Below are 22,626 nucleotides of genomic sequence, written 5' to 3' on the forward strand. Positions count from 1 at the left end.
ATGCTTGATTCAGTTTTCTGAGTTTTGCTATTCTCATAATCAGTATCTTCAAGAAATGATATTTTAAAGTGAAACATCTAGAAAAAGCATCTAGTGCTTTGACCTTGTCTTTTATGCTTAACATATCACATACTAATGTTACATCTAAATCTACCACATTCCGTTATGATAGCTGCCCATGACAGAAGCTGACTTTCTTCTATCCAGGACAAAAGAAAACAAATATAGCCATGCAAAAAAAGTGGAAGGCAGGGGATAAAGGAGTTTTTCTCTGAGAAGACAAAAACAAAACCTCTCCAATCAATAAGGGCTGTTTCCTTTGGTCTCCCAGAATTCTAGACATGCACCAGCCAGTTAGCTATTAAGTAATTTTCCTAGAGTAAGTTATCTGTGTTTTTCAGCTTAAAATATGATTATAACATATTAATATCTTCATTAAGAACTTAGGTTTAAAAGACAAAAATCCACTATAATGTTGTAGGTTTCATAAAACAGGGTAGTCTGTATTCTCCCCAAATACTTTTTTTTCTTTGAAACGGAGTCTCGCTCTGTGGCCAGGCTGGAAACTGTGGCGTAATTTCAGCTCACTGCAACCTCCACCTCCTGGGTTCAAGCAATTCTCCTGCCCCAGCCTCCGAAGTAGCTGAGACTACAGGCATGCGCCACCACCCCTGGCTAATGTTTGTATTTTTAGTAGAGACGGGGTTTCACCATGTTGGCCAGGAGGGTCTCGATCTCTTGACCTCGTGATCCGCCTGCCTCGGCCTCCCAAAATGCTGGGATTACAGGTGTGAGCCACCGCACCCAGCCCCATTACTTCTTGAAGTTAATGTAATTTTAGAGAGATTGAGTGGAGTCATCGGAGAAGTTTTATAACTGAGGAAGGCATTGTATAAACAATAGGATCATTCACAAACAAGCTTTGACAGATATCTTTCATATGAGATGGGAAAACAAAGGCTAAAAGATAGTTATAATCATCATTGGAAGCTATAGGTATAACAAAACACTTTATTTTCTGTTCAAATTTTTGGGGCAATTGCAAAGAGTCACACTTCTGTTCCTCTTCGCTTTATTCCATACGTTGCTATCTTTCTAATGGAAAAGAGCTCAAGGACTATAATAGTATATGGTAAATATGACATGGGAATCATCTCTTGTCAAAAACAAAATAGGAATGTAGTACCTAAATGGGTCATTGAGACTAAAACTACTCTCTTTCCAAGATCTCAGAACTGAAGATTGGAGATAAATTTATTTACTCAAAATCACACAGCCAGACAGCAGCAGCTCTGGGACTAGAACCTAATCCCTAGCCCTCTAGTGAAGTGCGTTTTCCACGATACTATACAATTGGACCTCCATATCTGGGCATTCCACATGCACAAACTCAACCAACCTCCGATCTAAAATTTTCAGAAAATAAAACAATAAACAATAGAAGTAAGAAGCAATGTAATATAACAATTATTCACTTAGCATTTATATTATATTAGGTATTATAAGTTATCTAGAGGTGATTTAAAGTATATGGGAGAATGTGTGTAGTTTATGTGCAAATACTACACCATTTTATTTGAGCATCTGCAGATGTTTCTATCCACAGCGGTCCTGGAACCAATCCCTGGGGATACTAAGGAACAAATGTATTTCTCTTCCAGAACAAATGAAAAAGGAATACTTTTTGCTAGACTAAATCAGGTATTTGGCCATTCAGACCTTTTCAGGGGCACAGAAGAGGGCAGCATTGGGCTGTCATTCCTGGGAACCATTTGCTGGGGCTGGAATGCTGGGAATTTGACCTGCCTCATGGATGCTGTCCAAACCTGGACTGAACCAGCATAGTTAACACTGTAAGGCCCCTAGCACTTAGTATCCCAGTTCTGAAAACTATTCTGGCGTTGTTCCATCCCTCCCAGAGCTAGCTCTGGCTGGGAAGTATCTCCCAGAGGAAGCAGTATGTATGCTAAGGATTGGATTGCTGAAAGTCTGGGCAAATCTGTCTTCTTAGAATTCCATTTGTGTAATAAATGAGGTGACAGTGATTTGTCTGTTTACTTTCAAAGTGGATCCATTCTTTTTCCATGAAGTTTTAACTTTTTACATTTAATGTTTTCAAACTCCTATAGAATGAGTCAAGTTAACAAAATCTCCCATTTGTCATGGGACTTAAATGAATGTGCTGATAAAATTTTGATCTCTATACAATTTGATAATATCACAGTGGTTTCAAATGCTTAGAAGCAATTTAAGTTACCAACCAGTCCTGAGTTTACCTTATTTGCTTAGCAAATCCAGTGACTGCAAAGGTAAAAAACTTTAAACCAACACACAACCAAACTATTGTGAAGTTTCATAAAATTCAAAGAACTAAATTTTTACTATATAGTACAACTGTATTTTATTTCAATTTTCAACATTTTACTGGTTTTCTAAATAAGAGCTTACATATATGTTTCTCCTAAATCAGGCAGTTCAAACGTATGGTAAGTTCTATCCATTCATTCCATTTCCCAGAGGTAGCCACTGTTCACAAGCTTCAGATTGTTTTTACACAGATATACAAATATGTGTGTAAAATATGTAGGTTTCTTAGATAGAAAAATGGATTATACTATTGATATTGCTTAGTACTTGCTTTTTGTAAAATATATCACATCAATCCTATTTTTGGACAATTGAAGTTTTAATGTATACATCAAAGCAGATTGGTACATTTCATATTGTCACTCTTCCATTTTATTCAAAAATTCAAAGAGAAATAGAGGTTATAAAATGTAGTGCTTCTAGCAGGAGTCCAGAGGGAAGTACAGTTAATTTTCATTAAGGCCATCACCAGAGCTGAAAATTTAACACCACACGTGCTATAACTTTCCTTTATAATGGTCAGGGGGAAGGGAAGGGAGGTTGCCAGAAATGATGTTGTCAACAAGACCACGGAGACAATTTTGTTTACTTAAAAGTACTAAGTGTTTTCAAGAACTTTAAAAACTCATTGAGATTACTTTCTCCCATGGAAGAGAGGCCTCAGAGCTCTCTCCTAGGTAACATTTGGTCTTTAATGTAGTTGACAGAATTAAAGATGGGTAAATTTTTTAAAAACATACGTTATGACTCCCTACTGTCTTTCCTATCTATTTAATCAACTCCTATCTAATCTATTCCCCTATTCATTTGGGCTTATTATTTATAAGTAGAGTTTTGCTTTTTGTAAGGCTGTTAATCTAAGTCAATACGCTTGTATGTATTCACTATACTTATACATATGCTTACTTCATAGTTCCTTTCAGAGATTGTCCAGACAATTCGAAAATTAACTGGCATCTTTTCCCACAAAAAGATTCATTCATTACTTGCCCAATAGGATACCATTTTAGCGATTTTCCTGGGTTCTTTAACTGTCTATCACTCAAAGAGGTGGACATTTCCAAAAGTTAGCTCAAAAATATTTGTCATTCATGTTTAAGCTATAAGGAAAACTTTCATTACTTTTGTTGGATTTTTTTTTTTTTTTTTTTTCTTTCTTTATGACTTTACTTTTAAAATAAAATTTTGGGTTTTTTCCAAACATTCGAAACCACCAACCATAGAAAATACAAATAACACTCCTATTAAAAATGTGTTGCAAATTTTAGTGCATTTACATTAGACCTCCACATTTTCCCAGTTTTTCTCCCCTTTCTTCACTGCGCTGATTCAAACTTGTCATAAGCAAGATTGGGGATGCACTAAACAAGATCAAGAAATATCTTGTTTTATTTTCATTCCACCTATATCACAGTGAGGAAAAATAAGTTAAGTGTCCCACCCTTTGTCATGAACTATGCACCCACAAACTATAAGAACACAAAGTCACTTTGTAATAAGAAAAAAAAAATGAGAACAAAACTTTGTTAGCAAAACAATAGTGTTCTAGTCTTTCTTCTGCTATTTTGAACCAGAACTGCCTTTCTACTGATTGTGACATATGGAGATCATAGAATGTTCCTCACCATTGGCTGGCACTGATGAAATTATCAGAGCCACTATCTTTTCCATTCCAGTAACACAAAGAGTTAGAATCTCACTTTTCCAGGAAGGCAGATGTTTTTGTGATTGGCCATTTTCCCTGAAACAAAACAAAGCCACATCTGTACACTGCCAAGTACCATTATCCATTTCACCTTTTCAGTAAGAAGTTTGACTGACAGATCAATAGGTCCCTGGAATACTAATCCATCCTTAAGATTTTTATCCTTGTTCTCGCAGACTATTAGTGGCACATATCTTAAGTTAAACACAAATGAAGGTAATGTATTGCAGATATGGTTCTACTTTTGCTGAGTAGTTTGTCTTATTATACAATCATAGAGCTAGTGGAGAGATACTGTGGAGCCATCTAAATCCACCAAGCTGTCTATGAACAGGAAAATAGGCACCCACCCTGGAGAGTTAAGAATGTATTCTATTTTTAAAACTCAGAGTGAGACCTCTCAGAGTTTCCCCTCCAAAATTAGATAACAAACCAGAAAGCCAGATTCTAACTCTGTGTTACTGGAATGTAAAAGATAGTGGCTCTGATAATTTTGTCAATGCCAGCCAATGGTGAGCACATTCTATGACTGCCATATGTTACAGCCAGTAGAGAGGCAATTCTGACTTTAAATGACAGAATAAAGACTAAAACACTATTGTTTTGTTCTCATTATTTTTTTTTATTACAAAACAACTTTATGTTCTTACAGATTGTGGGTGCATAGATCAGAAGATATCATCTTAAATTCCCTTGGTATTGATTTTATCTATTTTTTTTACCTATAGCAATGAAGATACTTCAGTGTATAAACTATGTACTATATCAGACACAGTTATTCTCACTTATTTTAAGAGCTATGAAAGATTCAGTCTTTAAAACAAGATTCTCTCTGTACCCTCAGCTTTTTTCATAATCTTTCAAAAAATGTATGTATTATCTTTAATGAATGAATTTTTAAATAAACCAGAGTGATAAATATCTATGTCCAAACTAAGGTACTATCTTAGTTCGAAGTTTAGATAAAAACTCAATCCACAAAATCATCTAGAGATGGTTGGTAGAACTAATGAAGAAAAAAACATCTGCTCAAAGTGGAGACAGTCTAATCAGAGCTCTAATCCTTGACTAAAATTTGTTTCAACATGGCCGGGCGCGGGTGGCCTCAAGGCCTGTAAATCCCAGGCACTTTTTGGGGACGGCCGAGGACGGTGCGGGATCACCGAGGTCAGCGAGATCAAGCACCATCCTGGCTAACACGGTGAAACCCGTCTCTACTAATAAATACAAAAACTAGCGCCGCGGCGCGAGGGGTGGCGGCGCGCCTGTAGCCTCCCAGCTCCTCGGGAGCCTGAGGCAGGGAGAATGGCGTAAACCCGGGGAGGCGGAGCTTGCAGGTGAGCCCTGGGAGATCTGGCACTGCCCACTCCAGACCGCGCGCGGACAGAGCAAGACTCCGCCTCAAAAAAAAAAAAAAAAAATTTGTTTCACATATGAAGGCCTTTTGGTTTACAGTCTGCATCCTATAATTATGTATTTTCAAATTCTTCCTTCTGAAGTCTGTTGCTAACCATCACTCTTATACATCCTTGAGGTTTAATGTTTGAATGTTGTTGACTGCTAAATAACTGTCAGTGAAGTCAGCCTTTTTCCCTTGCACTGGAGTAGCAAGTAGAATTTACAACTTCTTTCTCTAAAATTCCAGAGCATGTGTGTGGTGTTTGGATTAGTGTGATTTCTCCATCTAGTATGTTGCTAATCTTTATGCCACATCCTTTAGGGAGAGGAAGCAAAAAACATTCCTGGTGAATCTGTCACAGAAGAACAATTTACTGATGAAGAAGGCAACCTCATCACCAGAAAAGTAATCATCATTGAGATTTCATGCTTCTCTTGGAATTTAGATTTTCTGCATTAAAAACTCTGCTACTTTTGTGCTGTAGTGTCACCTCCTGAAACAGAAAAATCTCTACTTTTCACCATTACTTCCTACAGATCACTCGGAAAGTATTAAGACGAATTGTTATCCCACAAGAGAGAAAACATGATGATGTGGTAATGGAGAGGGATTGCCAAAGAGAATGTAGAGGACAAAAGCTTTGTGCGCTCCCTAGAAATTGCTGCTAACAGGCTGGCATCTGCAGTGTGGCAGCTTGAAGTGTTTGCTGCTTTTGACATCTTATGCATTTGATCAGAGTCAAAGAAAAATACTTTTCTTCCTAACATTCTTTGTTGCATACTTTTTTTTTTTTTTACTGTCTTCAGAATTTTCACAGAGATAAGGTCATTTATAGGGGACAGAATGTGCCAGTTTGAGGGAGAAAGAAGATAAAACCTTTCACCACCAAACCTCAGAGCAGTGCCTCAGCCCCACCCAGGGCTTGGCCTTCAGCTGAGTGTCTGTTGGGACATGGGTGGAGAACACTCCAAAAGCACAGGTTTTAAAAGTTAGAATGGCAAAAGGCTCAGTTCAAGATTTGCACATCAGATCCACACATTTTCTCTTTCCAGCACGTTCTGTGGGAAATCTGAATTCCTCCATCTTAATCTAAGGAGGGAGTTCCCCTCTTTGGGTTTATAACAGCCCATTTCCAATGTGCCAGTTAAAGAATCCCTCCAATCAACCCCTTTCTCTCAGAGAAAACATCTCTGGCTATTTTTCACTTGTTTCTCGGATCTCTACCCTTTTCAATTTAAAAATAGAAACTTCAATAGACTATGTTTACATTAGAAAAAGTAAACTGAAAATTTATCAGAAGTGCAAATCAGAAAATTGAAAAGGCTTCATTTGTTTGCTGTTAAAAATAGAGTAAAACTGAGTATTTCTGCCACAGCCTTGCTCTCGGGAAGCTGTATTCCCGAGAATACAGTGAAGAGAGAGGATTTGTTTATAGAAAATAGATGCTTCCTTGGTGTGACAGTAAGAGGAAGTCATTGGCAATTCCACTAAAAAATAGTCCCTCAGATCAACAGCATTTCCATGGATTAGTACTTAACTAAGAAGTTTGAGTCTCATTGCAACAGATTGCTTACAATTCTGCCGCCTTGTGAGCTGTGGTGATGATTTCTTTTAGCCTACTATAGGAAATGGACAGGCTGCTCATTATTTTGATTTATCACTAACCTACTGAATTATTGTCAAGTACAATTATGTTGTATTCATTTTGACAGTGCTCTCTAGCTTGCCTTGATGATGCTAAACTGTGTGGTTAAGCTAAAGATTGTATGTATTTTTGGACATGAAGTGACAAAGTGCTTTAAACTGTTTCACTTGTCCTAATCCAGCCTCCAAGGATCAGAATGGGACTGCTTTATAACTAAAACTCTTTTACTATGAAATCTTAATATGTACATTCCTTTTAAAGCAGGGAGAAGGTTTTAAGGTGAAAACAAAGAACGAAATCCGGCACGTGGAAAAGAAGAGCCACTCGTAACAGTGAAGTCAGTCAAGGTGAGGTGTGTTCATATCAACAACAGTAGGACTTAAATTCCTGTGAAACTTACAAATTTCACTAAATAAGTGATTCAGGTTTTCCCCCGTCCTTTCCTTTTCACTGAATTCCAGCTTTGAAAATCAAATACGAAGTTGTTCAAGTTCTGTTTATGTTTGCATATATATACACAATGAAACTTGACTTCGGTTTCACAGTCCATTAACTTTCTCCTCATAAATTAGGCAGCAATTTTATTGTAAATTATGTTTTCAGGAGCAAATATAAATAGTGATAAGAGTAAAGGCTCACTATGAAATACAATAGCCTTATACAGTCTAACAGGAAGACTATTTGGCAACAAATAATTCTTACAGTTACACTCTGAGAGTTTTATTGATCCAGCCTTTCACCATTTTAGCAGAAAAGCATCTGAGGATATCATTTTGGTTGAAATAAAGTGAGTTTCCAAGTCTAAATTAAATGACATATCTATCTGGTGTTTTATGTAAACAAAAGGACAAAATAGGAGGTTAATGGCACTATTGTTTATTTTTTAAGTTAAATGTTTAGTAAGTGAGCTTTGTTTACATTTGCCTGGACTCTTCTTTATAGATCACATTGTTTTCCTTTTACATTGTCCTATTTATTTCTACTTAGCTACAATTAGAAAGGCCATTTGGGGTGAAAAAGAAAGTCCTCTATAGTTTGTAAGGTAAAGCAAAATCATTTCTTTAGTTCACCTCCAGTCCTCTTAGACCCACAGGTTAAATTAGTAAGAAAGAGCAAACAGATTCTAGTTTTCATTTTCATGCATCTGCTGTTCCTTACTTGCCAGAATAGTGGTATGCAGAGTGCTGAGGGAAGTAGCTGGGAAGTAACCTAGTTTCACTGCCTGTAATTTTATATGTGAGCTAACTAAGGTCCAGATAAGTTCTCAATTCTCCCTCCCCGCCCCCCAGCCTTATCATTTGTTTATTCAGTATAACATTTACTTAATTTCTTTGAGACTTTCTCACATGACTGTTTAATGGCAGTGAGAAAACCACTAAGAACTGCAGAGCATTCTGGAAAGAATGTTTACTACACATCCTCTTCCCAGTGTTTTCTGTGTGCTCTTCAGGCAATCCTCACAGCCAGCCCTCTTGGATAAGGCCTTCATCATCCCCGTTTGATAGATGAGGAAACAGGCCCAAAGTGGTTACATAAATTGCCCAAAGCTCATAAAAGTAAAAAGTGGCAGAACTAGGATACAAACCCAAACAAGCTGCCTCCAGTGTCCACTTGTTTGCCAGAGACTTAACCTGGGTCAGAGGTGACGGGGAAGGTTTCCTTGAGAATGATGTTTGAGCTGAATTTTAAAGAATGAGTAGGAGTCAGTCATCTCTGTAAGGCTTCTGGGCTGTACCCAAAAGGCAGTGGGAAAGCACGAAGGGATTTTAGGCAAGAGTGAGGTAGGATCCAGTTTATGTTCTGCATCACTCGCTCTAAATGCCGAGTAATTAATGAATTGGAAGGGGCACTGGTAGATGAATGGAAAACCTGTTGAGAGACTATTGCAGAAGCTAGCTTGGCAGTGAGGATGGCTAAATCAAAAAATATCAACACAACTTGGTTTTTATTGGATAAGAAGGATCCAAGATGAGAAAATGAAGGACGACATCAATGTAGTGGTATCTAGAATGAACCTGCTCCTATGCATGCCCTACTGCTGAACCTGGTGAAAGACCACTCTATAGCAGATCCACAAAATACTAAGCATGAGTTTATTATCTTGAATTCATCCATTCATGCAATTCTAAGTGAAAAATGAAACGAAAGTAGAAAAAAATTCAGTCAACTGAAGTATGCCCCTAAAGTTTAGCCACTTGTTCAATCATATTCTCAGGCTCCAAGTGGAAAAGACCCAAAAAGGCTACCTACACCAGCTGAGCCATTTTCTGCAATGACATATTCCTAATATCTGTGAATAAATGACACAAAAAATATGACAGTGCTGTGCTTCCAGGGTCCTTTAGACTGTGTTCATTTAAAAACAGCTTGCTCACTAAATATAAAGGAGGTTTTAAATTTTTAAATAATCATCCTGTAAAGAAGTTGTCAGACTCGCTGCACCACTCAAAGGAGAGAGAACGTTGGTTAGATTCATATGAATGTGAAAATAACTTCAGCTAAAGCAAACAATGTGTCAGACTGAAAGAACAGTGACTTGACAAGCCTAATTTTACTTTCCAGGTAGTGTTTACCTTCCACAAGTGAACTTAGGGAATGAGTCCAAGAATACTGCCTGGAATTCCAGGAGGCTGAATATATGTGCTCCAGAAAAATCGACTTGCAACTATAGCGAGAGTTTTTATAGTCATGCTGGCTGCCTCTTTAAAAAAAAAAAAAAAAAAAAAAACAAAATAACTAAGCAAGTAGAATGCTGCCAAATATGACTGTGTCTTAGATGGTAACATCAAAATTTGTATTTCCCATTGTAGAACCAGTTGAATTTTGAGCTATCTGAACTCTGTACCTGCTTTTCTTTAATATTGAGTCATAACCATCCTATTTTTAAAGAGAAAAGCCAATGACTTCCAAGATTTGTACATAGTATATAGTGATTTATAGTTTACAGAGTACATTTACATTTTTATCTTATTTAATCCTTACAGCAAGTCAGGCCATTTTACTTGTGGCCTTTTACAGATGAGGATATTAAGGCTCGGACAGGTCAAATGATGTTTCTGCCTTCACACAGTTTATGACTGGTAGAGCTAAGACTTGAAGTCAAGATTATTAACGTTCTTTCTATTACATTAAGCTATCTCTCTAAAAGTATTTACAAAGAATAATAATAGTCATCTTCTGTGAAATGATTGCTATATGTCAGGCACTAGGTAAATAATTATATATTACCTTAGGAAATCCCCAAAACAATGCTATAAGGTAAATACAACTATCCCCCAACCCCTTTTTTAAAAAAATGGGGAAACTGAGGTTTAGAAAACTTAAATGATTTACTCAAGGTACTACAGCTAGGGAGCAAAAGAATAAAATTGGAACTTATCTAGAACATAGATCTTAACTACTACTTATATTAATAAATAGTATTTGATCATTAGAGACCCAAAAGCAAATTCTGAATCAAATGCAGGTACAAGAGCAACCCATCGTAAATTTCTTCTTACTCTACACAGTGAAAGGACTCATTTTTTTTATTCTTTTTTCTTAACAAAGCAAGACTTCATTTCTAAATCTCTAGAGTTTTACTTCAAATACCAAAAACGGGGGCTGATTAGAGAGGTCATAGCAAGGGAAGATCCCCAGATAAAAGGTCATTTAAGCCATGACAAAGACTTCCATGACACATACTGTGTTCTAAACCTCTTCTAGGAAAATGCTCAAGTTCTCACAGCCATGTGTAAGCCAAGAGTGGCAAGAGTGCTGACACTTGTCAAGGCAGCCCTTTATCTGAGGCCAAAAAGTTAACAATATTTGGCCATCTGCCTGGCTTAAAGTGGAAGGACTAGATTTACAATAGTGAATAAATGCTCCATGGTCCCTGTCTTTCTGGATCTCCCAGTCATAAATGGGAAAAAGAAATGGTACAAATGTTTAAACACTGAAAATACAAAGTCCAGGATCCAATGAAAGAATGTGAGAATGTACTTAGACTTGGGGGCTAGGGAAGGTCTCTCTAAAATCGTGACATTTAAGACCTCATGGGTGGCACCAATTATGAAAATAATGGAGAAGAAGAGGACCCCAAGCAAAGAGTACAACATGTGTAAGGACCCTGAGGTGGGAAATAGGCCTAACATATTTGAAGAAATGAAAGATCAGTGTATGATCTTTCATTTCTTCAAATATGTAAGATCAGTGTATGATCTTTCATTTCTTCAAATATGTAAGATTGGTGTGTGATCTTTCATTTCTTCAAATATGTTAGGTGAGCTGGTGGTAGGTAAGATAGGCACAAGAAAACATTAAAAAAAAAAAAAAAAAGGCCACACCATCATTCAGAGCCCTGTAGGCCAGAGGAAAGGATTTAGATTTCATTCTAAAGGGAATTTAAGTTCCTTTTAGATGCTGGATGTTAGACTTTTGTCAGATGCATAGTTAGCAAATATTTTCTTCCATTATGTAGGTTGTCTCTTTATTCTGTTGATAGTTTCTTTTGCTGTGCAGAAGCTCCTTAATTAGGTCCAGTTTGTCAATTTTTGCTTTTTACAAGCAAAAAACAACCCACTCCATTAAAAGTAAGCAAAGAACATGAACAGACGCTTTTGTTTTTTCTTGTATTTTGAGACAGTCTCACCTGTTGCCCAGGCTGGAGTGCAGTAGCACAATCTCAGCTCACTGCAACCTCTGCCTCCCGCGTTCAAGCGATTCTCGTGCCTCAGCCTTCTGAGTAACTGGGATTACAGGCAGATGCTACTATGCCAAGCTAATTTTTGTATTTTTCATAGAGACGGGGTTTCACCATGTTGGCCAGGGTGGTCTCAAACTCCTGAACTCAAGTGATCCACTCACCTTGGCCTCCCAAAGTGCTGGAATTACAGGTGTGAGCCATGGTGCCCAGCCATGCACAGACACTTTTCAAAAGAAAACATGCATGCAGCCAACAAGCATATGAATAAAAGGTTAACATCACTGATCATTAGAGAATTGCACATTAAAACCACAATGAGATACCATGTCACACCAGTCAGAATGGCTATTATTAAAAACTCAAAAAATAACAGGTGCTGGCAAGGTTGTGGAGAAAAGGAAACATTTTTACACTGTTGGTGGGAGTGTAAATTAGTTCAACCATTGTGGAAAGCGGTGTGGCAATTCCTCAAAGAGCTAAAAACAAAACTACCATTTGATCCAGCAATCCCATTACTGGGTGTATATACCCAAAGGAATATAAACTGTTCTATCACAAAGACACATGCACACATATGTTCACTGCAGCACTATTCACAATAGCAAAGACATGGAATCAACCTAAATGCCCATCAATGGTAGACTGGATAAAGAAAATGTGGTACACACACATACACCACGGAATACTATGCAGCTATAAAAAAAAAAAAGAGCGAGATCATGTCCTTTGCAGGAACATGGATAGAGCTAGAGACCATTATCCTTAGCAAACTAACCAAAATTGCTAACCTGGTTAGCCAACTAACCAGGAACAGAAAACCAAATACTGTATGTTCTCATTTAGTGGAAGTTAAATGATGAGAACACATGGACACAAAAAGGGAAACAACAGACACTGGGGTCTACTAGACGGGGAGAGGGGAGAGGAGAGGAAAAATTAGCTATTGGGTACTAGGCTTAGTACCTGGGTTACAAAATAATCTGTAACAAACCTGCACATGTACCCTTGAATTTAAAATAATTTTGTGTGTGTGTATGTGCATAAAAGAATTTGAAGCCTCTGAAGGATTTTAAGCAAGGAGCTAACTTGGTCTTTTTTCCCTCTTTAAAAAAAAAATTAAGAGCACGGACTATGTAGAGAATGGATAGGGGGACAAGAATAAAATGAAGGTAACCAATTAGGAAATTACTGCTTCAGTTCAACTAAGCTATAATGGTAGCTTTGGCTGGGAAGACTGACAGCACTTGATAGATTAGTGTGGTGGGCAAAGTGGAGAAGAACCATTGAGTCAAAAATGACTCCTAGATTTCTGGTTAAGCAACTAGATGATAGAGAAAGAAGCAGAAGTGGAAGAGGAATGAGTTTTAAGAAGAGTGGCAGGCATTCAGGCTTGGACTTGAGTTTGAAATGCTATGAGACATCCAAGTATTTATGTTACATACACAAGTCCGAAGCTCTGAGGAAAAGTTGGGGCTGTGCATATCAAAATGTGGGAATTATCACAAAAGACCTGGGTATTGAACACCAGTGAATGGATGTGATTACCTAGGGAGAAAGCTGAAGTAAGCCAAGAAGGGGCTCAAAAGTTGAGTCCTCAAAAGCAACATTTCAGAGTTTAAAAAAATTTCCTCAGCCGGATGCAGTGGCTCACACCTGTAATCCCGGCACTTTAAGAGGCTGAGGCAGGCGGATCACGAGGTCAGGAGATCGAGACTATCCTGGCTTACACAGTGAAACCCCATCTCTACTAAAAATACAAAAAAAAAAATAGCCGGGCGTGATAGCGGGTGCGTATAGTCCCAGCTACTAGGGAGGCTGAGGCAGGAGAGTGGTGTGAACCTGGGAGGTGGAGCTTGCAGTGAGCTGAGATCGCACCACTGCACTCCAGCCTGGGTGACAGAGTAAGACTCCATCTCAAACTAAACTAAACTAAACTAAACTAAAATAAATAAAATTGCCTCTGACCTCTCTCTTCCTGCAGAACTCCAACCATGACCCTCCTTAGTAAGCACTCAATAAGTGTCACCTATTACTAGTATTAAGAGAACCAAAATAGAACCTTGAAGGGCTTTGGATTACATAAGCTGGTGGACTAAGAAGCAGCAGCCAGTGATGCTAGAATATAGTATTGGGAGGAGTGAGAACAGCAGTGTGAAATCCTCTGCATGTGATGGTGGTTTACACTTCAGAAAAGTTTCTATTATTCCACATCACCTGTTTCTCATAGTAGCCCTAGGAAATTAGTAAAGCAGGTATTCTTTTTCCTCTTTACCAAGGAATTAACAGTGACAAGGAGACAGCAAAATCTCTAAGGCTGAGTGCAGTTAATGACAGGTCTGGATTTCCTGAGTCTGATTCTCAGAAGTCAGAGCTATGGACTGAATTGCTTCACTACAAATTCAGGGCCCTGTCCTCCCGAATATTTTACCAGAATTCATATAGAGTAAATACGTTTTTGTATTATATATTTTTTATTTTTCTTACCCTTAAAAAATTCCTATTAACAAAAGCCTTGGCTTCAAGATAAGAGCTAGAGGCTTGATTTCCATTTCTGGCTCCACTATATATTAACTGTGTAACCTTGAGTTCGCTATTTAAGAGAACTTTATGGCTCTCTTTTTGGCCGGACGCAGTATAGTCCCAGCACTTTGGGAGGCCGAGGCAGGTGGATCACCTGAGGTCAGAAGTTAGAGACCAGCCTGGCCAACATGGTGAAACCCCGCCCATTTCTACTAAAAAGACAAAAATTAGCCAGGCATGGTAGCACGCGCCTGTGGTAGCACGTGCCTGTGGTCCCAGCTACTCAGGAGGCTGAGGCAGAATTGCTTGAACCCAGGAGGCAGAGGTTGCATCGAGCCAAGATCGTACCACTGTACTCCAGCCTGGGCGACAGAGCAAAACTTCATCTCAAAAAAACTAAATTAATTAAAAAATAAATAAATAAAAGCTTTGTGGCTCCCTTTTCTTATCTATAAAATGGAAAAAAGTAATAGTACTTCACGGTTATTAGGATTAAATTAGCTAACCCACTTTAGAACAGTTTACAATAAATACCTTTACCTAATAAAATGTTTTCTCTCACTGCTAAAACATGAACAGTTTTCCAGTATTTTTTTCTAGCCCTTTAACTTAAGATACTTTTTGATGACAAGTGAACAGAAAAGAACAAACAAAAAAGCCCTATTTCTTGGTATTAGTGAAAAACAAAGCTACCTGAATTGGGAATTACATTAAAACTGCACTGTAGTTTATTTTAGTTACATAAAGTAATTAAAATTAATTTTTAGAAAAAAGTCTTAGTCCATGATTTCTGTAACTACAGAGAAGGAAAAAGAGAAAAGAAGGGAAAGGGAGAGGTGGATAGGCAGAGAAACAGAGAACTAGAGTAAAGACCTCTCTGTCCTCAGTGGCCTCAGGCTTTCCTTAAGCCATGACACAGCTAAGTCTTAAAGATGAGTACGAGTTGAACTACAAAGGTGGATTTCTTTAGGAAGAGTGAAGTCTGAACTTTCAAGGTGGCATTTGAAACAAATTTGAAGGGTAGAAGAGGAGTTAGCCACAGATGATGATCAGAGAAGCAAGTATAGGTGGATACAAAATCATGAGCAAAGACAATGAAGTGGGAAAACAATTTGTAGTTGATACCTGGCATGTAATCTAGATCCTCAAAGTGAAGTCTGTGGACCACAGTATCAGCATGACTAGCATGCCTGAAAGTCTGTTAGAAATACAGAATTTCAGGCTGGGCATGATGTAATCCTAACACTTTGAGAGATCGAGGCGGGCAGATCACCTGAGGTCAGGAGTTCAAGACCACCCTGGCCAACATGGTGAAGTCCCATCTCTACTAAAAATACAAAAAATGAGCCAGGCATGGTGGTGGGCACCTTTAATCCCAGCTACTCAGGCGGCTGAAGCAGGAGAATCGCTTGAACTCGGAAGGCGGAGGTTGCAGTGAGCCAAGAACATGCCTTTGCACTCCAGCCTGGGCAACAGAGCAAGACTCCATCTCAAAAATAAATAAATAAGAACAGAATTTCAGACACACTGACCTACTGAATCAGAATCTGCACTCAAAGACTCCTACGTAATGCAGATTAAACTTTGAGAAGCACTGCTCCAGAACATTTGACTGGCTCTCAAATTATCTAGAGTGTTTAAAAATTTTTGATGCTGGGCCCTATCCTGAAAAATTCTATATAAACTGGTATGGGATGTGGCCTGGATATTGTTGTTTTAATTTTCCCAGGTAATTCTAATGTGCAACCAAGTTTGAGAACCACTAGAGATTGCAAAACAATCTGTCCTCAGTGGAGGACAATAGGAATTAAGCCTAAAAAGGTTCATTGGGCTGGACCAGAGAGCTTCAAATGCCAAATCAAAGACAGGAGACCCTTTTTAAAGCTAGGCATGAGGGTCTAAAATCCATAGGTATGTCCATTCGCCTATAAAAGACAAATCAGTTCTGTACCAGAGCATGCTCCTGACTTGAATGTATGCAGTACATAGTTAACTGTAAAGTATCAACTGCCACAAAAATCCAGTGAATGCTGTTTCCAAGTTTGTTTGTTTGTCTGTTTGAGACTGAGTCTCGCTGTGTCATTCCAGGCTGGAGTGCGATGGCACGAGCTCCTGGCTAACTGCACCCTCCGCCTCCTGGGTTCAAGCAATTCTCCTGCCTCAGCCTCCTGAGTAGTTGGGATTATAGGTGCCCACCACCACGCCTGGCCAATTTTTTGTATTTTTAGTAGAGACTGGGTTTCACTATGTTGTCCAGGCTGGTCTTGAACTCCTGATCTCAGGTGATCCGCCCCCGCCCTGGCCTTGGCCTCCTAAGATGCTGGGATTACAGACATGAGCCACCATGCCTGGCCCTGTTTTTGTATATTTTAAAATGTTTCTTAAAAGTACAGTGAAATGGCTAAAAGGAATGATTGGTTTTCTGATTTAGTTTCTCCCACCTTTAGGTTTGAAAAGCATACAAAACCCAAAGAAAGACAGATACCTAAGTGTAACTGCATCTATCTCATATCCATTATCTAAACCAGAAAAGGGAGATGATTCAAAATTCTATTTCTGAAATGTCATCTTGATGGCTTCTGCCCTCACACCTTCCCATCAGATGGCACTGTCATCACAGTTTATACCATGTGTCAATATTTTTATAGCAAGTACACAGTCACTTAGCCAAGGTTCTCATGTTTTTTATGCAACATGGTACCTGGTGTAGTCTTTTGTCCAATGAATGACCTTCCTCTACCCAGTGTGGTTGGGACCAACACGCTCTGATTGCATAACTAAGAAAAGAAAAATTTGTAAGAGGAACTAACTCCCACTTTTAAAAAATCACCCAAATCATCCTTACTGGAATATAAGTAGGCATAATTCATAGCTTTTTTTTAATGATAGAAACATATCCAATATATCCAGAAAGATAACATTTGCTTGGATTGAGGTGAGAAGAGTAAGGCCTTGCTACTTATTACGAAATTAACCTGGGAAGTTGGATTGGTTTTTAGGAGACATGGAGAAAAGTAGTGATGATCACACATCTACATAAATTTATTAAAAATTATCAAGCCAGGCCAGGCACAGTGGCTCATGTCTATAATCCCAACATTTTGGGAGGCCGAGGCAGGTGGATCACTTGAGGTCAGGAGTACGAGACCAGGCTGGCCAACATGGTGAAAACCCATCTCTACTAAAAATACAAAAAATTAGCAGGGCATGGTGGCGTGCGCCTGTAGTCCCAGCTACTCGGGAGGCTGAGACAGGAGAATGGCTTGAACCCGGGAGGCGGAGTTGCAATTAGCTGTGATCATGCCATTCCATTCCAGCCTGGGTGTGTATTTAAAATAGCTGAAGTATGGTATATACATTATATATTAAGCTTCAAAAAGTCAGGGGGAGGGGTTTAGAGAAAGCAGGGAGTGAGACTGTAGTAACATTATCATAGGACCATCTAAGAAGCCTGGTGCCTAAAAGATTAGGATTAAATGATAAAAGCAGGTGAGGAAACCCTGATCATCATCTTCTGATTTGCCCACCCTCTGCAAGATGATCTACCCAAGTGAGTCACTTTTCTTCTTTGGAACCTCACAGAGTCACAGGGGAGGGGTGTTGAAATCACATAGGAGGAATTGATACTTTCATGTTCTTGGCTCCAAGCATTAGTGACCTGGGGCATGGAGGTCAGTAGCACTTTTAATACTAAAAAGGAAGCCAAGGCCTGTAATGGGGCAGAGAGAGGAAGTGCTGTACCCAACATATTTCCATAAACCAGGGTGTCCTAGGTGACCCATCTAAAGAGGAAGATACTTGTCTGGGGTAAGTAAATATCTTCAAGGTCACTGGAAATACGCCTGGGCCCCAAGAGAAGTCGAATTCTAAAGGTTGTCCTAGATCTGCAAATATAGTCTGTTGTTTATATGTGAGTGAGCAGGGTTATTCTTAAAATTGTTCTTGCCTTACTCAGGATTTTTATAGGAGCTGTATCTTGTTCTGAGGCAGGCATGCAAGTTTGTCAGCTTTTCACACTGAACAAGGAGGAGAGACAATATATGGGAAGAACTTCATTTTATGGAAAAGGCAAATTCATACCACAATAGTGCACAAAAGTATGAAAACCTCTGCCAAAGAATGATTTATTTTGACACAGTAAGACTGGTTATAAAACACAGATGCTTTATGCAGGAATCCTCCAGCAAGACAAGACATTCTCAGTGGAGCCTCCACTGAAAAGCTCAAATAAAATTAATTTGTCCTATTATGACTGACAGGGGGACAGGAAAAGCTAAAGTTCTTGGCAGTGGTAGAAGTTTGTCTTTAATTTTAATTTGGTTATGGAAAAGAAATTTCATTGTAATGAAGTAATGACACTTTTCCTCCTTTTGAAAAATTAGTTGAATTTTTGGAGAAGTGAGAGATTTACAAAGCATTCAGAAATAGCTGAGATGCTTTATCCTGACTCCATATCATTGGCCCTTTCTGCTCATGGAAGTCCCAGACTCCTTACGTTTTGATGTTTAGGGAAGTCTCAGAGATTACCTCTCTCAGCCACCTCATTTCACAGATAAGACTAAGACCCAAAGGGCTACAAATGGCTTCCCCAAGCAGTTGAATAACCTGAGCTTCAGACAGAACTAGAAGAGGGTCTTCCCAACACAGTCTCTAAAACTGTCACTGAACCAAACTGGGTATTTGCCCGTGCACAGTGGAAAGTCAAACACCAAAGCACCAGGCTTTGCAGGAGAAAGGTGTTTTGCCACTTGACTGACAAGGAGACAGGAGGAACCACTCAAATCTGTCTCTCTAAGCTGGGGGCTGGGTCATGTTTTAGAAGCGTAGGGTAATGAGGCATGATCTGACCGATCCTGCAATGGGGTGACGCCAAGGCTCTATCTGATTGGATCCTGCCATGAGGCATAAGCTTCTTAATTAGCTCCTCAGTCTGAAAACTTAGGTTCCTCCTATGGTTGCATATTTAGTTCATCTGGGCACGCTCAGATTATGTGACCTTCAACCTAGGGGGGTCCATGGAAACTCAAAAACAACTCACAACTTTGTTACATAAAAGTTGAGGGCCAGGCACGGTGGCTCACGCCTCTAATCCCAGTACTTTGGGAGGCTGAGGTGGGCAGATCACGAGGTCAGGAGATTGAGACCATCCTGGCTAACACGGTGAAATCCCATCTCTACTAAAAATAAAAAAATTAGCTGGGCATGGTGGCGGGCACCTGCAGTCCCAGCTACTCAGGAGGCTGAGGCAGGAGAATGGTGTGAACCCAGGAGGCGGAGCTTGCAGTGAGCCAATTTCGGGCCACTGCACTCCAGCCTGGGTGACAGAGCAAGACTCCGTCTCAAAAAAAAAAAGTTGAACCACGTGGTCTGGTACAATTACAAAACACAAATACAAGAATAAGCAAAGCTCCTGGAGGTCACAGGGTCACCTAGAAAAGGTCACTGCCTTCTAAGAGCTTTCCAGTACACCCTCTAAGGCATCAAGCAGGTAGCAGCATCATGTTAAACCACCCCATGGGGAATAGAGGGCCTCTATTCTCTAAGACTTTTCTGTTGAATGGCAAGTAAGGCTTACACTAGTTCTCTTAAAAAAAAAAAAAAAAAAAAAAAAAAAAAAAAAAAAAAAAAAAAAAAAAAAAAAAGAAGAAGAAAAGAGAAAAAAAGAAAGCTAAACTCACTATCTACTGTCTTTCCACAGGATCATAAGTTTTTACTGCCAGTATTGAGAAATTCATGGAAGAAATGTCAGCAGGAAGTAAAAATTCACCGAGAAGTGTGTGTGTGTTCGCTGCTTCCACACATTAATGGCATGATTTTTTTTATGCAAAAAGAAAAGAAAAGAAAACCACCCACATTTTAATTTAGCATGAGCCAATTTACAGAGCATGGAAATCACTTTCATTTCCGGATTGGCGCGTGTGCAATTAGCAATGCAGTGTATATACAAGAAGCCATGCTGTTAACAGTTTATCTCAAGTAATTTGGTGTCATTTACAAAAGGAAGAAATTCCTGCCATTGGAAGGGACAGAAGGAGATGGAATGATCAAATCACAGAGAAACACTAAAATTACTAAATCTACAACAGCTCGCCTTATTTTTCTTGGACCCAAACTGTCAGGGTATAAACACTATTTGTTTCTTTTTTAAAACATCGATAGTTTTGCTGTAAATAATAACACTGTATAAATTCTAACAGAAAAATAGAATAAAATGTTGATAAGGCACTGCCTCTTAGAACACAAACAGAATATTGCAAATGCATTTAACAAATAGGGGTCTCAAGTGACTTCACCCTAGAAGAGGAGGGAGGGATTCCGGGGCGGGGGGGGACTCTTCACTGATTCTTGTATATTAGCAATTATAATGTTTGTATATGCAAAACTGCTAGCTTGATTTTAAAAAGAAAAACAAATCTTTAAAATCTGCTGCAAATTTAAATAATTCCCAAAATGAGGAATTCTGTAGTTCTGTGAAAAATTTTTTTCTTCAGAATACTAATATTTTGATGCATGTGTATCACCTTATTTTGATTAAATCTTTTCCAATTTTGCAAACACTACAATATACTGCAACACAAAAGATTTTATCTGTACACACAAAGCCCTTCATCTAATATTTGTTGCTATTGCCAATTTTTCAATGAAATGACCTAAAAACAACAAAAAAAAATAACCTATACGGTAGTTGCTTTAGGGGGTGGGGGGATGCTAACTGTTAGTGCTTAAAAGTGGGTAAATGCTTGCCGCTTTAGAGGTGGATGGTGCTCATAAGAGGCCCCAGTTGGGGGTATTTAAAACGGACTGAACAGAAATTCTTAGCTAGTAGAATGGCAGCACGCTGTAAAATTATTACTGTATTGTGTACTGGCTATAAGATGTAGACACCTTTCAGTAAGCCAATCATTTGTAACCATTCTAGCAGTGTCATATTAGGTTAATAAGGCTGCTGTGTTTTCAAGGGCATTTTTATTTGGGTTTTGGTGAAATTCTTTAATTTGTTGATTATATTCACATAAAATCAGCATTCATTGACACGTAGCTCTAATGACATATGTATGAAAAACCATACACTGGATGACCTAGTTGATTATTTAAGCATAAAATAAATTGTGTTAAACTCTTCACCTATCCGTGCTCTACAGTCTCCTTGTGTTTTCTGGCAAAAGGGAGTTGTCTAATCCCATGTCATATGAGTCCTGGTCAATCCACCCCGTTGGTCCTCTTTGTGCCTCTGTGGTCACTGATGAGATGACAGTCTCTAACATTCATATGTGCCCTGCAAGCTCCCAGCTTATAAATTCTGTGCATTTCTTGGGGGAGCCAAGAATTAAAGATTAATTGACAAGTAAATTTTGCCCACATCTGTTCAGGCCATCTCAAAAAGTGGAGAATTGGAGATACTATAGCCAGCATGTCAAAAACTTGACTGGCACTTCTAGGAGCCATCAACATGCAGTTGCTTTTAGCCCACAGAGCATTTGTTTTGTTTTATTAATTTACATTTATGGTCCATTCTTACAAGTTGGGAGATTTCACATAATCAAGTTGCTAACTTCTCTTAAAAAGCAAGATTTGGCAACAATGGACCTCATTCCCAGAAGGTAACAACCTGCTGGGGCCAAATTGTCCCTGCCCTCTCCAGCCAGGTATGGGGTCTACAGGTATCACTGCCACAGCCTCATTTCTTATATTTGTACATCCTGACTATGAGTTTGCAACCCATACACTGCGTGAATCTAAATTCTACTGAGGCAGAGACCGTGGCTGTTTTAACTTTGATTCTAGTTACCAGCTTAGTATATGGTAGTAGTGATAGTAGTAACTGTCATCATCACCACTAAAACTGGAGTGCTCACTACTTGCTATTCTCTGTTCTAAGCACATTCCATTTGCTTACTTAGTCCTTATATCTACTTTATGAATTAGGTACTGTCTTTCTTTGATGGTAATGATCCTTTTATAAAATTAAATGAGTGCTTAGAGACTTTCAGCAATGTTATATATTGCCTGTTCATTAAAGATTGTTGCCAAGTGGAATGAGTTGTCCCCAGTAAGGACTCACTATCAATGCAGAAGAAATGCACAGATAATCTACTTTGCATAAAGAATGGGGCTAGGTTGCATCTGCATGGTATCCCAAATTAAAAAATGTGCCACTACCCTTGCACCACAATTATTTTATGATGGGTAAAGTTAGACCCTTGAGAAGTTTAAAAAAAAAAAACTTTCCCCAAAAGTTCTGAGCCTGTAAAGCCAGGATCAGAATATAGGTGTCCTAACTTCCTATCTAAGAGTTACGAATTTCT

The 22,626-nt window shown here is 38.8% G+C and overlaps 1 protein-coding gene across 1 annotated transcript in view; it reads left to right on the plus strand.

Moving 5' to 3' along the window:
• ANK3 (ankyrin 3) overlaps nt 1-21,448 on the plus strand; it is a 366,065-nt gene extending 344,617 nt beyond the window's left edge. Inside the window, 2 exon segments of the mRNA XM_017855490.1 lie at nt 7,378-7,463; nt 20,019-21,448. Of these exon segments, the coding sequence (XP_017710979.1) occupies nt 7,378-7,446 (69 nt within the window). The 3' untranslated portion in view covers nt 7,447-7,463; nt 20,019-21,448.
• The last annotated feature ends 1,178 nt before the right edge of the window (nt 21,449-22,626 follow it).

The sequence above is a fragment of the Rhinopithecus bieti genome, unplaced genomic scaffold (genome assembly GCF_001698545.2).
Source record: "Rhinopithecus bieti isolate Rb0 unplaced genomic scaffold, ASM169854v2 scaffold_39703, whole genome shotgun sequence".
Taxonomy (NCBI): domain Eukaryota; kingdom Metazoa; phylum Chordata; class Mammalia; order Primates; family Cercopithecidae; genus Rhinopithecus; species Rhinopithecus bieti.